The sequence below is a fragment of the Parasteatoda tepidariorum genome, chromosome X2 (assembly GCF_043381705.1).
Source record: "Parasteatoda tepidariorum isolate YZ-2023 chromosome X2, CAS_Ptep_4.0, whole genome shotgun sequence".
Classification (NCBI taxonomy): Eukaryota; Metazoa; Arthropoda; class Arachnida; order Araneae; family Theridiidae; genus Parasteatoda; species Parasteatoda tepidariorum.
Genome location: NC_092215.1, coordinates 4017477 through 4034491, shown reverse-complemented (window position 1 = coordinate 4034491; position 17015 = coordinate 4017477). Strand labels below are relative to the sequence as shown.

General features: G+C 27.9%; 1 protein-coding gene across 4 annotated transcripts in view; it reads right to left on the bottom strand.

Annotated features, from left to right (window-relative positions):
• LOC107443554 (protein Fe65 homolog) overlaps positions 1-17015 on the bottom strand; it is a 75286-nt gene extending 58271 nt beyond the window's left edge. Inside the window, exons 1-5 of one of the 4 annotated variants that reach the window (XM_043039839.2) lie at positions 16623-17015; positions 14100-14153; positions 8803-9010; positions 3977-4138; positions 1836-1924 (exon numbers count right to left, since the gene is read on the bottom strand). In XM_043039839.2, the coding sequence (XP_042895773.1) occupies positions 1836-1924; positions 3977-4138; positions 8803-9010; positions 14100-14121 (481 nt within the window). In that variant the 5' untranslated portion in view covers positions 14122-14153; positions 16623-17015. Of the gene's footprint in view, positions 1-1835; positions 1925-3976; positions 4139-8802; positions 9011-14099; positions 14154-15504; positions 15829-16249 lie in introns of those variants that run through there. The other 3 variants (XM_071188389.1, XM_071188390.1, XM_071188388.1) reach the window with 3 other exon arrangements.

Here is a 17015-nt window from a genome sequence, read left to right as displayed (position 1 = left end):
ACATAGTTCCAGTTAGATTAACCAAATCAAAATAAAATATAAATTGCAGAATCAGTAAGATAATATTACAAATAAATCAAGTGCTGACCCCTATTTGAAAATCTTGAACAACAAAACAAAAATATATTCAATGAGCAAAAAGTGCTGCCATCTGCTTTGAATAAAAAAGAAATCCTTAATTTCACGGCATAGGCCAATTTAAGCGGGCTTCAATATCGGCTTAACTATTTGAACGTTTTTAAAATATTTTGAATTAAAACATCATAATTATTGTAATTAAAAGAAAAGTTATTATTCTTTAAGGTAATTCTGAAAGTCCCAATAGCTGAAAGAAAATCTGTTTCATTATTACAAATAAATTTAAACCTAAGAATTTGACTAACAATAATATTCTTAAAAATCTTAAAGTAAAGGTTGGAATTAAAATGTGTTAAACTAATAACATTAAATTTAAAATCCCTTCTTTCATCATATAATCCAATGAAAATTTTATTGGTAAGAATTTTAATATCAAGATCTAAAAAATATGCACTATTATCTTCTGAATAAGTCTTAATTAAATTAAGTTCTTTAGGATGAATACAATTAATTCAATCAAAATTATAACAATAAAAAATAATTAAATCATCAATAAATTTAAACCCAATTAATAAATTATGTTGTAAAAATTTATGTTCACAATAATGTAAGAAAATATTAGCAAAAGCACTTGAATAACAGTTACCCATTGAAATACCTTTAATTTGTCTGTAAAAACAAATACCATTAAAAAGATAATTTTCGAAAACGTTAACATTACATAAATTTATCCAATCCTCTTTATTAAATAGGCCTATGCGGTTAAATTAAGGATTTCTTTTTTTTTCCAAAGCAGATAGCAGCACCTTTTAAATTTTTTTTACTCATTGAATATATTTTTGTTTCATTATTCAAGATTTTCAAATAGGGCACTTTATTTATTTATAATATTTTCTTACTGATTCGGCAATTTATATTTTATTTTGGTCAATCTAACTGAAACTATGTTTATTTATAAGTATCATTCTTAAGTCTTACTATGTGTACTTTTAAGTAGTGTTTGCTAGTTATTATTTTTTTGTGATTTTCAATTCTTGTAATGATTTTCTCTTATTTGTCTATCCATTATGGGGCCTCTGGGCACTGTCAGTTTTGGTTTTTCCACTGACAAGAGAAAGGCTCCAGTGTGTCCCCTGGGGAAGTTTTGTCTTAATAACACACATATCTTTTATTTTATTGTTTTTTATTACTTTTTCCTGTTTTTTATTTTTTTTCCGAATTTGTTTGAATATCTAAAAGAAAAATATATACTAATTCATAATACATGACATACATTGTGACCGTTTTCCACCCTGACAAATCATCATTCAATTGCTAAAAAAGGTATAATCAAGGATCTCTGAAGTAAGCGAAGCCCTAAAATTTGATGAGTAATGGTTGTCTATCACCACTTTTTAAATTCGCCAATCAACAGAATGATCCAAACCACAGAGTTATAAAAAAATACCTGTTTGCATGGTTATCACCCATTCCCGCTTATCATCTATGAGAGATATTCGATTTGGACTAATAGTTCTTTAAGTATGTCACTGATTGATGACACTTTTTAATTAAAGCAAAAGAATATTTTGATCTCCATTTTTTTTAGAGCCCTGTACGCAATTCTCAAACAATGATATGATAAAATATTGAATTCAAAATTTTTTTAATTAGTTGAAAATAGAAATTTGTAAAAATTTGATATATATAATTTAAGAATATGCATAATGAAATATCTGTTAATATAATGGATTAATAAATGTGAAACATAGAGAAACCTTCATGTTTTTCCCATCCAGTTGGAAGGCATTCATAATCTCCAGCATTTTCAAATGAACAATCATCAAAATTTATTGAATCGCACAACCTGCAAAAAAAAAAACCCCACAACACTTAAAAAGATATATTGAAATTTTGTAGTTACAAATTTAAATCAAAAATAACATTTGTATAAACATTATGATCATAGGAGTACTGTCACAAAATCATAAGAGAGTCTCAGTAAATGCAGATGGTAATGCATTATGACAGATGACTATGCATGATGCATTAAGACTATGACAGATAACCATTCCATCCAGGAACATTATATCCATGAACTTTTATTTGTTTAAATACCCTGTGCTAGGCTATAAAAATAGTGTATTTAAGTTCTATTGCAATATATTTGTCAATTTACACCTGCACATTGCTATTGCATTATTTTTAGATCTGAAAACGATCTTTAAAATAAGATCTAAAGATCTTTTTTTAATCTTTATTAGGGTAACTATACATTTTGAGGACCAGACATTTCCAGAAATTCTTTCCAGTACATATTTATTTTACATTCACATTTTAACAATAATTTTAAATAGTAATCAGTTTTAATATTTTTAATCTTAACCTAGAGAGGAGATGGTGAACATATGGCTCAGGTATTTTTGTGATATGAGAAGTACATATTAAATTTCCTTTATTTATCGATATTCACTGAAAATAATATTTCTTAAAAAAATCTCCAATACTTATAGTCTTCATCAGCGGATTAAAAAAAAAGTAAGATTTTGGGTGACATTGCGACATTTACATTTTGGGTGATATTGTGAAAGGAGCTTTTCGCAAGAACTCTAACATTCAGCGACAATGAAACTGCGATTGTGCCATGGGAGAGGAGTAGCATATCAAAAATACAGTAATCATGAACATCAATAATAACACACACAAGCTTGTACAAAACCGTACTAATATAAAGTTAATTGCATTAAACATGACTATAATTCACAGTATAGAATGTTTACAACATCATTAAAAAACTATCTTATGTAGTTTGAAAAGAAAAAAATTCTTGCTGTGTTCTGTTTTCTCCATGCATTTGCTTGCTTTCACATCTTTTAAATTAAGTTAATAGCATCCATTTCCTACGAAATCACGATCAAGGAATATCACTTTATCTACTATAAACTAAACTAATTCTCAAATGTGTTACTGAATGAATCAAAATAAATGTTCATTCAAAGAGAGTATTATTTTATATAAGATAATGTAAAATAATGAACTGGTAACATTAAGTATTTAGCATATTTGACACATAACATTCGAACTAAGAACATGCATTTGTTGTGTATGAAAATCTGGCTATTGGATCTAAATTTATTCAGCATGATTTATTTCCTTGATCAATGAGCTACTTTAATATTTTTTCATCCATCCTAGAATAAAATGATTTAAAAAATAGTTAAAAATACAGTAAAAAATTTAGATACACGAAGAATTTTAAAAGTAACAAGAAATACATTTTTCATATATTAAGTAAAAAAACATTAAAACGAAACCATTATTTGAAAGTTAAGGAAATAAAACTAGTGTCAAACATATGAATGTTAATTAATTAAAGTTTTAAGCACAATATAGAGAAAAACAAAAATGCGTGTGTTGTGAAGAGCAAGCACTCCTTCATCAGGAAGTTATTGGGGAAAAAATGCTAGCAAAGAAACATATTTTTCCAAAAGTGTGCAATTTCATTATTCTGTGTCTGGTATCTTAAGTTTTAATAAATATTCACATTAAAGCTAAAAATTTTAAAAATAATTTTTTTAAAAAGGGAAGATTTTGAAAAAAATTTTGAAACAGGATGCAAAAAGTTTTGATATTCAATGTAAAATTTTTTTTTTGTTGATATATAAAAAAATTGCACTAAACCCATACATTAACTGCCCATTTCATACTGTAGCTAGTCTACTTTCCCCTTAAAATTCATAAAATAAAATAAATATGATACAAAACTATAAACTCCACACATTTTTAATTTTCCTTACTTTTTAACCTTTAACACTTCCGATAAGCAAAATTTAAAAACAAGGTACTTAACGGTTGATTCAGACTGGAAAAAAAAGAGGAAAAGCTGGAGATATATTAAAAATAATTAGAGAATTCTTACTTATCAGACATTGAACGACATGATCGAGAAGATGGATCTGAATCAGAAGGAAAACTTGCTTCAAGTCTTAGATAATAATCTAAAAAGCTAGATCTTTTCACTGTGTCCTTATTTTCATTAGAATCAAATTCAGAATTTCCATTTCCAGAATATAGTAATTTTCTAAAATAAATAAATAAGCATTAGCATCGGTCGTACTTACATTACATGAACAGTGCCTAAAATAAAGCAAAAACTTTGGGTTATCCAAAGTTTTTGCTTTCTTGATTGAATGATTTTTTCTTTTTTTGATTTTGATTTAATGATTGAATTTTGAAATAATAGAACTTAATGATTCGAGAGCTTAGCCTTAATATGAAGAGAATTTTTTAAGTTACAAAATCAGACAAAAAAAACTTATTTTCCCTGAATAAGCATATCCTTAGAATTCATGACCCTCAAAATATGGGGATAGCAACAATCTTGAAAATATGGTACAAATAATTTAGTCAGGACAGTGGTAGAAAGTTTGGGTCCTAAAATGGTAAGTTAACTTCTTGGTTATTTTACTATATCACAGAATCATCTTAAATGAATTGAAAAAACCTTTGTATAACAATCTTATTCTTCCTTATGCTGTATGATTTCATTTCTCCTCCACTTCAGTTGAACATGAATTGGCAAGCAGACACAGAAGCTGATGTACTAAAAATATTTCAGGTTATACCATGCTCTGCCTTCTCCTCACACCAATTCAAAACAAACGGATTGAAGAACAGGTGCAGATACAATACTTGATCTTGAGTCATTATTCAGTTTCCTAGGTTGTTCAAAAGGGGAACAGCAGAAATGACAGATGATTTAAAAAAAAAATAAGAAAAAGTAGAAAATAGAAAATAACACGGAAAAAAAGGAGAGGTGCAAAAATAATACGAAATATAGGTGGTCTGCAGTCTCTGCTGATGATATTTCTCCAGGTGATAGCAAGGTCAAATCTTTCTCTCATTTGCTCATTTTGTCCAGTATTTAATAAAAAAATTTCCACCTCGTGTGGCCACTTATTAAGTTATGGTCACTAATTATAATTTTTGATTGCGGTTAACATATACTTATTTTAAAAATTAATGAACTATCGTTAAATTAATGTAGCACATTTCAGCAAACATTAAAAAATTAAGTAAAAATTTAATTATTTCAAAATTGTAAAATTCAAACAAATATTATGATTACATTAACTGTACCACCTACAGTGATTTTTCAAAGCACTTGAAATTTTATTGCCAAATATTATAATTTTTTTTATCAAGGCACTTTCTTTATTCAGAGACTATCACAAAAAAAGTTGTTCAGAAAAAAAAGTAATAAATGAAATAAAATTTCACAAAACAAAAAACTTTATGTAATTTTTAAAAAAATCATCATGTTTTTAATAGTACAAAAGCATTTAAATTAGATACTCAATAACAACTGTATCTCCAGAGCAATGCAAACTTAAATCAATGAGAAGAAACCAAAGGGTTAAATGAAGAGCATTTTAATATGATATTGGATGAATTTTTTTTGTTTTTTTTTTTTTTTTTTTTCAAGAAAACTCCNTTAATTTTTTTTTTTTTTGTTTCCAAAGATACGAGGGTTACTCTTCAATTTGAATTTTCTATATTTAATAAATGGATGTATTCAAAATTACATGACATTATTTGTTCTCATTTGCCACTAAAAACCACATTCCAGCAATTAAACAGATACCTACTTTTCTTTTTTTTTTTTGCTTCCTTGCTTAAAATACCAATTTCCAAAACTAAATGTAGACATGGGATTCAATTACCGATGGTTAGGGTTGCAAGTTTGTCGCGGGAAAAAAGACCCCAAATTTGTGGAAAAATCGCAAGAAATTTTGAAAATTACACAAATTCTTAACATAAAAAAATTTATTATATTGCAAAAGACAGAAATTGCGCAAATAATAAACAAAGGTTAAAAATACACAACAAAAGTATTTCTTTGAATTTCAAGCAATATTAATATTTTTATTTAAATGAACAGAATTTTGGTACAAAGTATTGTACATTGTCAGATTATTGTCATTTATCCTTCGTTTTTCATCACTTAATACATTTTTATACCTAGAAAACGATCTTTCTGCGTCAACGCTGTTTTTAGGCACCGAAAAACTTTTAATTGCCACTTTTGCTAATTTTGGAGCGTTTGGTCTTTGATTTCCAAAACTCGATCAGTTGTCATTCACCAACGCGCAATTCCTTGACCGTTGCTTTGTAAGAAGTAATTGCTGTGAAAACTCAAACATTCTACATTCAAACTACTAGTTACAAGTCCCTACTAACTACTAGTCTCCCCCCTTCATCTAAGAAACTGATCCATATTTAAGAAATCACAAGAAGCCGCCTAGGAAAAGTAAACTGGATATGTAGAAAGGCAGTAGAAATTTCATTGCTCAGTGCAATAGCATGTATAACAATTTTTCTGTCGAAGATTTGATTTAAAAATTTTTCCTTCTTTTGTGATTCAATTTCTTTTGTACTCTTACTGACTTCAGAAAGGTAATTACCCTCCCTAAGTGTAGAAAGACCACCTTAGTTGACAAGATTGTGATTATCTCTTATCTCTGAACTATTTTCATGTCATTTTGCTATTGATTCACTCCCCTAAATATCTAATCAATTTAAGGTTCAGGAAAATGAAAAATTCTGTTTAATAAAAATAATAAATAAAAAAAATCAAATTTTAAGCAATTTTCGCGCAAGTCAAGACATATTGAGAAATTCGCAGATTTTAGGAAAAAAGATTAAAATTTAGCGGAAATTCGCGCTGTGACAAACCTGCCGCTCAACTGATGGTGTTATTAAAGAGACTAAGATTGAAAGGGGAAAATGAAGAGGATGTTGAAACAAGTCATAAAAGATCATTGATTCAAATAAATGGACCACCAGCTAGATACAGAAATACAAAATTGTTTATAAAAAGCAGGTTTAATTGAAAAGTATGGACCCAATTATGCGATAAATTTTTCAAATTTTCACAGGAATAAGATCATTAAAAAGTTTATAACTTCCAAAGCAGTAAACAAAGTGAATACAAAAGCAAATTGTTTGCCATGCTTTAAATGATTAAAAAAATATTTTATATTACATAATATTCAACTTTTATACTGATTTTTTCACCTAATTTGCTTCTGTACCTCTAGTAATTACTAAAATAAAACATAAAACTTAACTGTTTTAAGCTAACATTTTAAATATGGTTAACTTGCATCACGAATTTAAACCTTTTATCAACTTTTAACTATTTTAATTGTTCTATCGTAATATAGGAAGTAGGTAACTTTTTATGTTAATGTTTACATTTCTGTCTGTATGTGGATGCATTTTTTTCTTTATTATTGATTTAAAAAAGATAAGTCATTTTACTTTTTTTCATTTAAAAAGATAACTTACAACGTGTAATTAAAAAAATACAGAATGCAGTTTCATTCCAAATAAGTAGGCCTTTTCTATAAACACAAATCCCTTATGTTATTATAAATTGGTCCAGCATATACATTTAACCGTTTGTGGTCATCTTAAGCTTATACATGGGTGTCATGTTGGTCAGAATTAATTTTCGTTGAATAAACAATAATGCCCGATATGCATTATGAGGAAAAATAAAATTTATTAATTCTTTTTTAAACTTTAGATATATGCAACAAAATAATAAGTCTTAATTTTATGTAAAATATATATCTTATAGTTGTCCATCGTGTGGTATCTTTCAAAGCAGTCTCCAATATAAACCCATGGCTTTCATGAACATGCGTCGCAAAAATATTTAGTTTGGCGTCTTCCACCTTCAATTTTTCTTTTTGAACGTACACAACAATCTTTACATCCTCACAGTGCCACAATATATGTAGTTTGCCATTAAGCTGTGGTTAACATCTTTGCTGTACTGTGGTTAAAAGCAGAAATGCAACTGTGGCTGAGAGTAGACATATGATCGAAGAAGGTTAATACTATGAAAAAGACCTTGCAGAAAGATATTGGTGCAAGTGAAATTTGTTGCAGAAAGCCAGAGCAAATTCTGCCACAATATTTTTAATACTAATATTTTTAATGCTTATTATATGTTAATAAACATCACATCATTATTATTAATTATCATTATAAATTAGTGAATATTATTAGTAAACATTCTTAGTTTTTGAATTAAAAAACAAAGAAAAAATTTAAAACTTAAAAAATAGATTTTATAAATTAAAAAACGAGAGAGAAAAAATAATGTAATTTATTTTTATTCATTCTCAAACATTTTATTTTTAAGATAATTTAAACTATATTTGGACACTTTAAAAAGGGTTTTTAAATAATAAGGATCACAGAAAAAATTTTTCCAGATTCTAATTTTATGTTTTGCAATGAGTTAAATAATAATAATACTAAAATTGCAAAAGTCAGAAGCAGGGTTTAAAAAAAAAAGTCTTTTTTTTCTAAAAAAAAAAAAAAAAATGGCCCAGCCTCCCAGGGTTTAAATCTAAAACACAGGTTTTATTTGGCCTTTGATGAAAAACCCAGGCTTTTTAGGTTTTTACAGAAATATCTTATATTTTGATTTCTGAATCCTTAATGAGATTGCGAAACCATTTGATTTTGAACATGAAAATTAAATATTTGGTAGCTATTGATAACGTCTGTTGTGATGTAACAAATTTTTGGAGGTTTTATATTGTTGAACCATAACATCTATATCTTGAAGAAAAGCTGATTGCTCCACAAAAACAATAGGTTTAAATACATAAATGATATATAGATATAAAAAAAGTAAAACTGTAAACAAAATATATTAAAACTCACGATGATTCAGAATTTTCACTTTCTAAATGAAGATCTACACCCATAGATGAGGGTTCCAAATTTGCATACTTGCGTCTGCTCCGTACACCTGTTTTGTGATTTATTCGTCCATTTAATTCTTCATAGAGATCATCTATCTCAACATTGCAGTTTTCATCTGAAGGAACACGTTGATAGTTAGGATTTGCATAGCTTAGGAAACCATTTCCTACAACAAAAAAACAATCAGATGACTTAAAAACAAAAAGATTTTTATTTAAAAAGATTTCAAAGGAAAATAAGAAAAATCTGATTAGATACTCATTTTTTTTTTCCTTAGTCAGATAATCTGTAAAAAAATTGCATTTAAGCATAGAAATGAGAAAATAACATTGGCTCTCTATTTAGGAAATTAATATTATTAATAAATATGCTGAAAATGCCCAAAATTTTGAATACCATATTCAATATCATTTGATGCCAAATTCAATACTGAATTTTGCTGAGAAAAAAATTTTTTGCTTTTAAAAATGCAGACATATAATATGTCAAAGATAAAAATTATATATTAAACATTTCAATATTATTTTGCTTGTATTATATCATTTTAACTCAATATTACTTTTAAATTAAAAATTACCAAATTCACAAGAACAAACTCAGCAGAGATTTAAAAAACAGAGTTTTACTCTCAATTTAAATCTTAAAAATTTTTTATAATTTTAATCAGGGTATGCAATAAGTACATCAATTACATTTAATGTTTACATTAGAGATGTGATTACTTATCTAACTAGTTTGTGTGGGTAATTTAATTACAAAAAAGGCCAACAATGTTCCATTTTGCTAAGGGTGTTTTCTGGTCTAGAGATCTGATTTAAGCCTCATTTTTTTAAAAAAAAAGAATTTTCCATGAAATGAAAGAATAAGTTATATAATAATTTCATTGTTTTATTTTGAGATCTTTCAGCTACATTTTTATTTTTTTTCCAGGCAGAAATAATTAGAAATTTGCATGAAAAATAAGGTGAAGATGGAAATCCATTAATGGACAAGTGTAGCTCCATCTCTATGCGCAGCAAAATCTTTCAACAAAAAATAAGCACCTTTTAAGTACTTTTTAAGCACCCCCGTGGCAGAAACACGGCGACATTGTCGCAGAAAGCGACTGAGTTCTTGCAGAAAAATTGTTTTTATTTGGGAAATAAAGATTTTTGGTTTGCCACAAACAAAAGTTCTCAAAATAAAGGTGAGAATTTTTTTCCCCTTTATTAAGCTATTTTTGGAAATTTGCCAACTTCGGCCTCTATCGCTGGTGCAGTAATTTGCTTTGTGTTTTTTTTTTAAGAGAACAGAGCATTTTATATTTTTTGCACTTATGTGGAAAATTTCATGCATAAAAAGATTCTTTTTTTAAAAAAATCATGTTTAGCGAAAAAGTTATTTGTTGCAATTGTGAAGCCAAAATAGTTAAAACAAATTTGAAAACTGATTTATCAAGGCGGCATTCCGAAAAAGAAATAAGATGGAAGTCGACAACATCTAAAAATGCCTATATGCTTTGAATTAAATCGTCGATAAAAAAAAAAATACAATCTAACGATAAATTAAATAAAGCCTGAAAGATATCTCACTATCTACGATTTTTTAGCATGTGAATGAAAACCAGATTGGTGAAAAATATTTACTGGTCACTTTCAAACAGGTTTCCATACGCATGCGAAAAAAATCGCATCCAATGAATATGGCTCTAATACCGATGTTTCAGTACTGATAAAGACTATTTCATCTCGAGATGTTGAATAGACTTGAGCATATTGAGTCGGAAACTGCTTCTGCATATTTAGTGTGGAATCAGTGCTATATATTTACACAATACAGTGCGAAAACACAAGCGCTGTGTATTTTTTTCGAACTTAATCTGATCACGAAAAAAGTTTTATTTACCTCCTTTTTTTTAAAAAAAAATCTTTCAATAAGTCAGTACAATATTAATCGAATCTAATTAATTAGATAAAATTAATTAGATGTAGAAAAAATTGAAACAAACATTGCTTTAATTTTTCTGCTTTTAGAATTCGGTTATAGTCAATACTATTTTATTATTTTGATTACTCAACTTCAATATTAATTTTTTCACCTGATTTGTTTCTGTACCTGATATAACTACTATAGTGAAACATTAAATCATACTGTTTTAAACTGATACTTCAAATTCAGTTATCTTGTTTTATAAATTTAATCTTTTTGTCCATTCTTAGCTATTTCTATAAGTTCTATCTTATTACAGGTTCTGGGTAATCTTTATTTATGCTCTAGTAAGCATTTTTGTCTGCAGATCTATACATTTATAACTTTTCGTTATTATCGAAGATTATGCAAATTTATACTTAAACAATTTAAACTTATTAAGAAATGTAAACTTATATTATGAAATTAAGAAAAAAAATACACAGTTTTATTCTATGCATGTAGACTTATTTTATAAACACGAATTTCATCTATTATTATAAATTCATTACACATACATTTATAACGATAAAAATATCTTGCAGAAAGATATTGGTTCTAATTAGGTTTGTCGCAGAAAGTCAGAAAAAATTCTGCCACAGGGTTAAGCACTTAAAAGATATTTTTAAGCACTATATACATTAACAAAATGCAAAATAACTTTACATCATCAAGATAAAATAACTAGTTTCTGATAAAGAACTCTCTTTCTTCATTATATCAGCCACCTTTAAAAGATAAGAGCGATTTTTCGTTTCGATTTCATAGGGAGGAAAAGGAAGGCGGAAATTGAGAATCTCTTGCAAAATGCGGCCAAGTTGCACATGATAGTGCAAGAATAATTCCCACTAAATCCAGCTCAGTATATGCACATATGGACTCACAAGTATTTCATCAAACATGTAAAATGATTGGCGCTTTCATACACATGTGCATTGTGTTTGAATGATTTGTGAAAATCTTGAATAGAAATGTGGAAACCGTGCGTTTGCATAACACATGACAAAAATTAACATGGTAAAGAAAAAAATTCTCATTTTCAAAAAGAGAAAATTAAGCACTTTTGAAAAACATCCAATAAAAAAGTACCTTTAAGGGCTTTTAAAAAACAAAAATAAGCACCTTTAAGCACCTTTTAAAAGCACTACGCATCCGGTATAATCTGAAATGGGGACCAAAAATTTATGATTATGCATGAGTGTATCCATGGTTAGAGTCAACAAAAACCTGAAAAATCTCACTTTTTCACTAAATGGTAACCATTTTAAAAAAAAGATTACAACTAAACAATCATAAAAAATCTTAATTTTAGAAAATGTTAGATTTTTGTTGGTTTCAGCCACAGCCATATCAATACTCAACATAAATTTCCAAGGCGACATTAAAATAGCTCAAAATTTTTATAATGCTTCTTTTTGGTTGCTTGGGATGTACCATCAATCAGCAACCTAAACTGTGCAATACACACTCCTTGAGATTTTAAGTGGTGCAACAATAAAATAATAAGATAAATGAAAACTATAAACTAGATACCTTTTATTTACAAAATAGTAACATGATATTTAAGAGACACAGGCATTAAAAACAAAATCTACTTTGAACGGTACAATTTTTATATATTATTAGTTGTTAGTGAAATTTACTTCTACATTTTATGCTTATGTAAACTTTAAAAATTAACATCTCAAAATAACTGTTGCCATATCATCCCCTTCCAGAAAAAAAAATTAACAATTAACATGTTTATATTCAGTAGAAAACAACACGTCTTCTAAATCTGGATTTTATTAGAACTACAGTATTAAGTGATAAATCAAATCTCTTTCCACTTAAGCATGTCTTTTGCTCTGGTCAAAAGAATTGTCAGTTTGAACTTCTTGAATCCTCTTTTAAGATAAAGCAGACTTGACTCTAACAATGCTGACGTTAACTTGTTTATCTTTCATGTTAATGTTGAATGTTTTGTTGTTGCATAGAACAACTTTGTGAGGATCCGTATATGGAGCTGTTAAGGAAGGTTGGGCACAGCAAAAAATATTTTCTCCGGAGTTTCGACCTTAGAACTTGAACAACAGGGCACCAGACAATATTTTTAAATACAATGCTGAAGCTTTTCAGAATCTACCATCACTAAATTTATAATAAATCTGTATTAACAATCAGGGTAGATGTAATCAAAATAGATACAAAAAATAAAGATAATGGGTATTTGCTAGAACGTTTTATGTAGAGTGACGTCACAGGCAATGATCGTCAGCGACCAGTTGTTTTTGGTAGGAGTGACATCATCACTTTTTAAAAATAACAAATTTCTTCAAATTGGATTTAATTAACATTTTCCAAGGTAGTCTTTCAAGCTTTCATTTTAAAAATTGTGCATTTTGTCTATTTTTGAGTGTTAAAAAAATAGCATTTTCTATGAACATAAATGTAGATTTTAAAACTATCGATTTAAAAGAATAAAAAGATATGGATTTTTGATCCACCATCTTTTTATTTTTATTAATAATGTTAGTAAGAACCTCAAGTTAGATCAGAAATCGTCGACTAATTATAGATATGAATTAGAAGTATAGCCTTACTTTTGAGGAATTCAGTCATTTTATGAAGAAAAAAAAATCTCACATAATAATTTTGCAGTTTTTATTATTATTTTCAGTTTTAATTTTATTATTATTTTCAGTTTTGTTTAACGAGATTCACCTGTGAATTTAGGAGCTTATGAGCTAATTTATTATTTTCAGTAAATTCAGTAACAAAGCTTTAGAATGGAGTTAAATAGTTTCACTATTGTCATTTTTTCCCCTTTCATATGATTTTAAAAATGATTAGTTTCAATAAACTGTATATACTTATAACAGTATCATATCTTAAAATTTTTAAATGTCAAATTTAGGCAATATCCCCAAAATTGCTATTGAACACAATGCTGAGTCATATATTCACTTTGTTTTCATTTTGAGATAATTGAAACCTTACTTTAAAATCATTTCATTAAGGAAATTTTGAACTAAATTATAATTAAATATTGGTATGAGAGAAGATTAACTAATAGATAGTTTTAAATTCTTTTTCATGCAACAGCAATATTAAAATTTTCTAAAATATTGACGTCAAACTATTATGAGTTGTTCAGTGCCAGTAAAATTTTCTGGAAACTGTTAAAACTTTAATGCAAAAATACACATTCCAAAAGAATGACCCATACACACATAAAATTAATTTCGACAACAAATATAAACAGTAATTTAAAAAAAAAAAAAACAATTAAGTAAAAATTCTTTCAGATAAACAGTAAATAACTTTACCTAGCTCAAATGAGGAACTCATTCTGAATAACTGGAAAAGCAATTCTGCAAGATCTGAAATAAAAAATTATAAAATATATATAGTATAGGATGAGTTTATAGTGTATAGTCATATACATCAAAGTTCAAAAGTGCATATAAAGTACCAGTTTACGAATTTTAATGGAAAAGGGGGTAAAGATATCGAAATCTAAGATGCATAAAAAAAAAGTAATTCAAAACTTCCAATGATTTGAAAAACCCCAATGGCAATAATAACATACATAACATCTATATTATCTGATGGATCACCAAGATTATCTGTTTATTTTAAGTTACATAATAACCCATAAGCAGAATATTTTCAAATGTTCTGCAAGCATTTCCCAACGAAAAAAGTCAACTTTACGTTAAAATACTATATTTTCATTTATTCAAATACAGGATCATACGCAGATACACTACATTATTTTTTAAATCAAGGCAAACATTCTGGACTTGTTACTTTTTCAAGCACTCTTGAAGTATAAAATTTTGTTAATTACGATGATGAGGATGAATTATTAGTAAAATGCCTATGATATAAAGTTCCGAACATTAAAATAAGGGCTGCCTTAAAAATCTTTCGAGGGGACAAGTGCCCAGATGGTGCACCATTTGCGAGCACAAACATTCACTGGTCTGTTTTTCCAACAACTTCTTCATCTCCATCGACAGAATCCGGTCTTTTAGAAGCAATTCTGTCAATCGTGGATTGCCACAGTTCACAAATTGCTTCAGAAATGGGAATGGAAAATATAAAAGTCATAAACTTTACGAAATCGGAAATCTCTGAATTTAATTCTTTTACGGCTTGCTTCAGAAGCTCTCTTGATAAAAATAGTGATAGATTTCTCCTGCTATATGCTAAAAACTGATACACCCATTTTATAAAAAAGTTATAGCCAAAAGTTAATTCATTAATTTCCTCCTCCGAATGGCAAAGATACGGAAGAGGGAGATTACTGGTAAATGTGCTGAAATTTCTATCACTTATTCAAGATACAAATTGTTCTGCAGGACTTCGTTTGTTCTGCGACGTACGTCAGTTTTAGACACTTTCTCCTTCTGGGCATAATAATACAGTTACGAAACTCAATATATTTAAATGATCAATAAAGTAAAAGTAATCTAACTTCAAATATTTGGCACTTTTCCATTTTGTTAGCTGAAGCAAATTCTGTATTTTATTTTCTTAATTTGTTAAATAAAAAACAATAGCTGTTTCACAAAAAATGAAGATAAAACTCAATTTACTTGTGCCTCATGACTTTACATTGGCCAATTTTTCGCCTATGTCAAGCTATTTATTGATTAGAATCCAAATTTCTAATAACTCTTTTAACATTAATAATAATCCCCTCAAAAAAGTATAAACACACTTTACCTAAGTGCATTATTTCAAAATTTGAAAGGAAATGTATAAGTCGCTTATTTGTTAATTTGTTTTCCTCACTGTTGACATGAATGGAGATATTTCAGTATCATGTTCTGATGTGCCAACTAAAATCGCCAAGGTGCCAAATAGATTCTAAAATTACAAAAAAAAGAAAAACATGTAGAAGTTTTTCTGGGGGTGGCTACAAGTTATACCCTTCCAGTTATTCCCTGTGATGCTTTTTTCTTTTTTTTAAGTTTCTCATGGGCCACTGAGCAGAAGTTGCAAAAACTTGGCGATAATTCTGCCACAGATCAGGATATGGAAATCTCCCTGCATGAATTTATATACATAAATTTTATACAAATTTATATACAAAATAATATGAAAAGCATTATAGAAAATTTCCAGACTATAACAAACAAAACAAAAAATATTCATATTTTTTATTTTTACAAATTCTCATTATACTGTTATTTTTAAAATATGTGCTTCATTTAGTAAATTGAAAAACTCTATTAGTATATATGTTCTTTTATTCCTCATTTCCGTTGTGCAGAATATCAAGTCTAATTAAAATATTACTGTTCTTAATTTAGGAATTAAATTTCTTTATAGTAAACACAGCACCCCTATAGACAAAATTTCAAAGAACATGCGTTCATAAAAACGACAGAAAAATGCTCGATTTTAAATTGCGATGAATTTCAAAGTATTAAAAACTATGGATTTTAACAAAATTTTCTGCACTAACAAATTTTCTGCAAATAACAAAATTTTTGACCATCTTCGTAGGTCAAAAATTTCTGATCACGTCAATTATCAATTAATGATACAAATAATTGAAAGCTATATACTAAAAAATATTTTCAAATTGTTCGTAATTAAAATAAATATAATATTTTAACTCTCGGTTTCAGTACATTAAATTTCATTGGAAATAATTTGCTGCAAACTCTCTGAAATTTTTGGTTCCAAAAGAAGTAACGCAGTAATGAAAATATTTTAGAAGTGCGAAGAAGTAAATATATCCTATCGTAAATTACAATGTTAATTTTATAAAGTTTAATTTATTAAGACAACTAATCCTTCCAACTTAAAAAACATTATAAATAAAAGGCACCTACCGTTTTAAAAACCCTAACAACCAAAACAAATAGACTAATAAGTGAGAGACTGTTGTCTCCATGTACACCGGCTGCGTAAAATGCGCATGCGCAAAAATATACCTAGCTTTATTTTCACCTTGGCCACCAAAATTAAAAGTATATTATTGTTTGCCAAGATTTTCACCATAGGAATTTTGAAAAGTGTAACTATGGTGCTCTGTACTCGGTGTGTTGTGAAGTGCTGTCAACTTATTCATAATGTCTAAAATACTTTTATGCAAATACTTTCATGGAACATACGTCTCCAGCCAAATCTGAAAATCAGTATCGTAAACCGTAGAACGGATCGAAGTTTACAATATTTGGCTCTTTATCCGTGTATACACCTGGCTGCAGCATCGAAATTTCGTC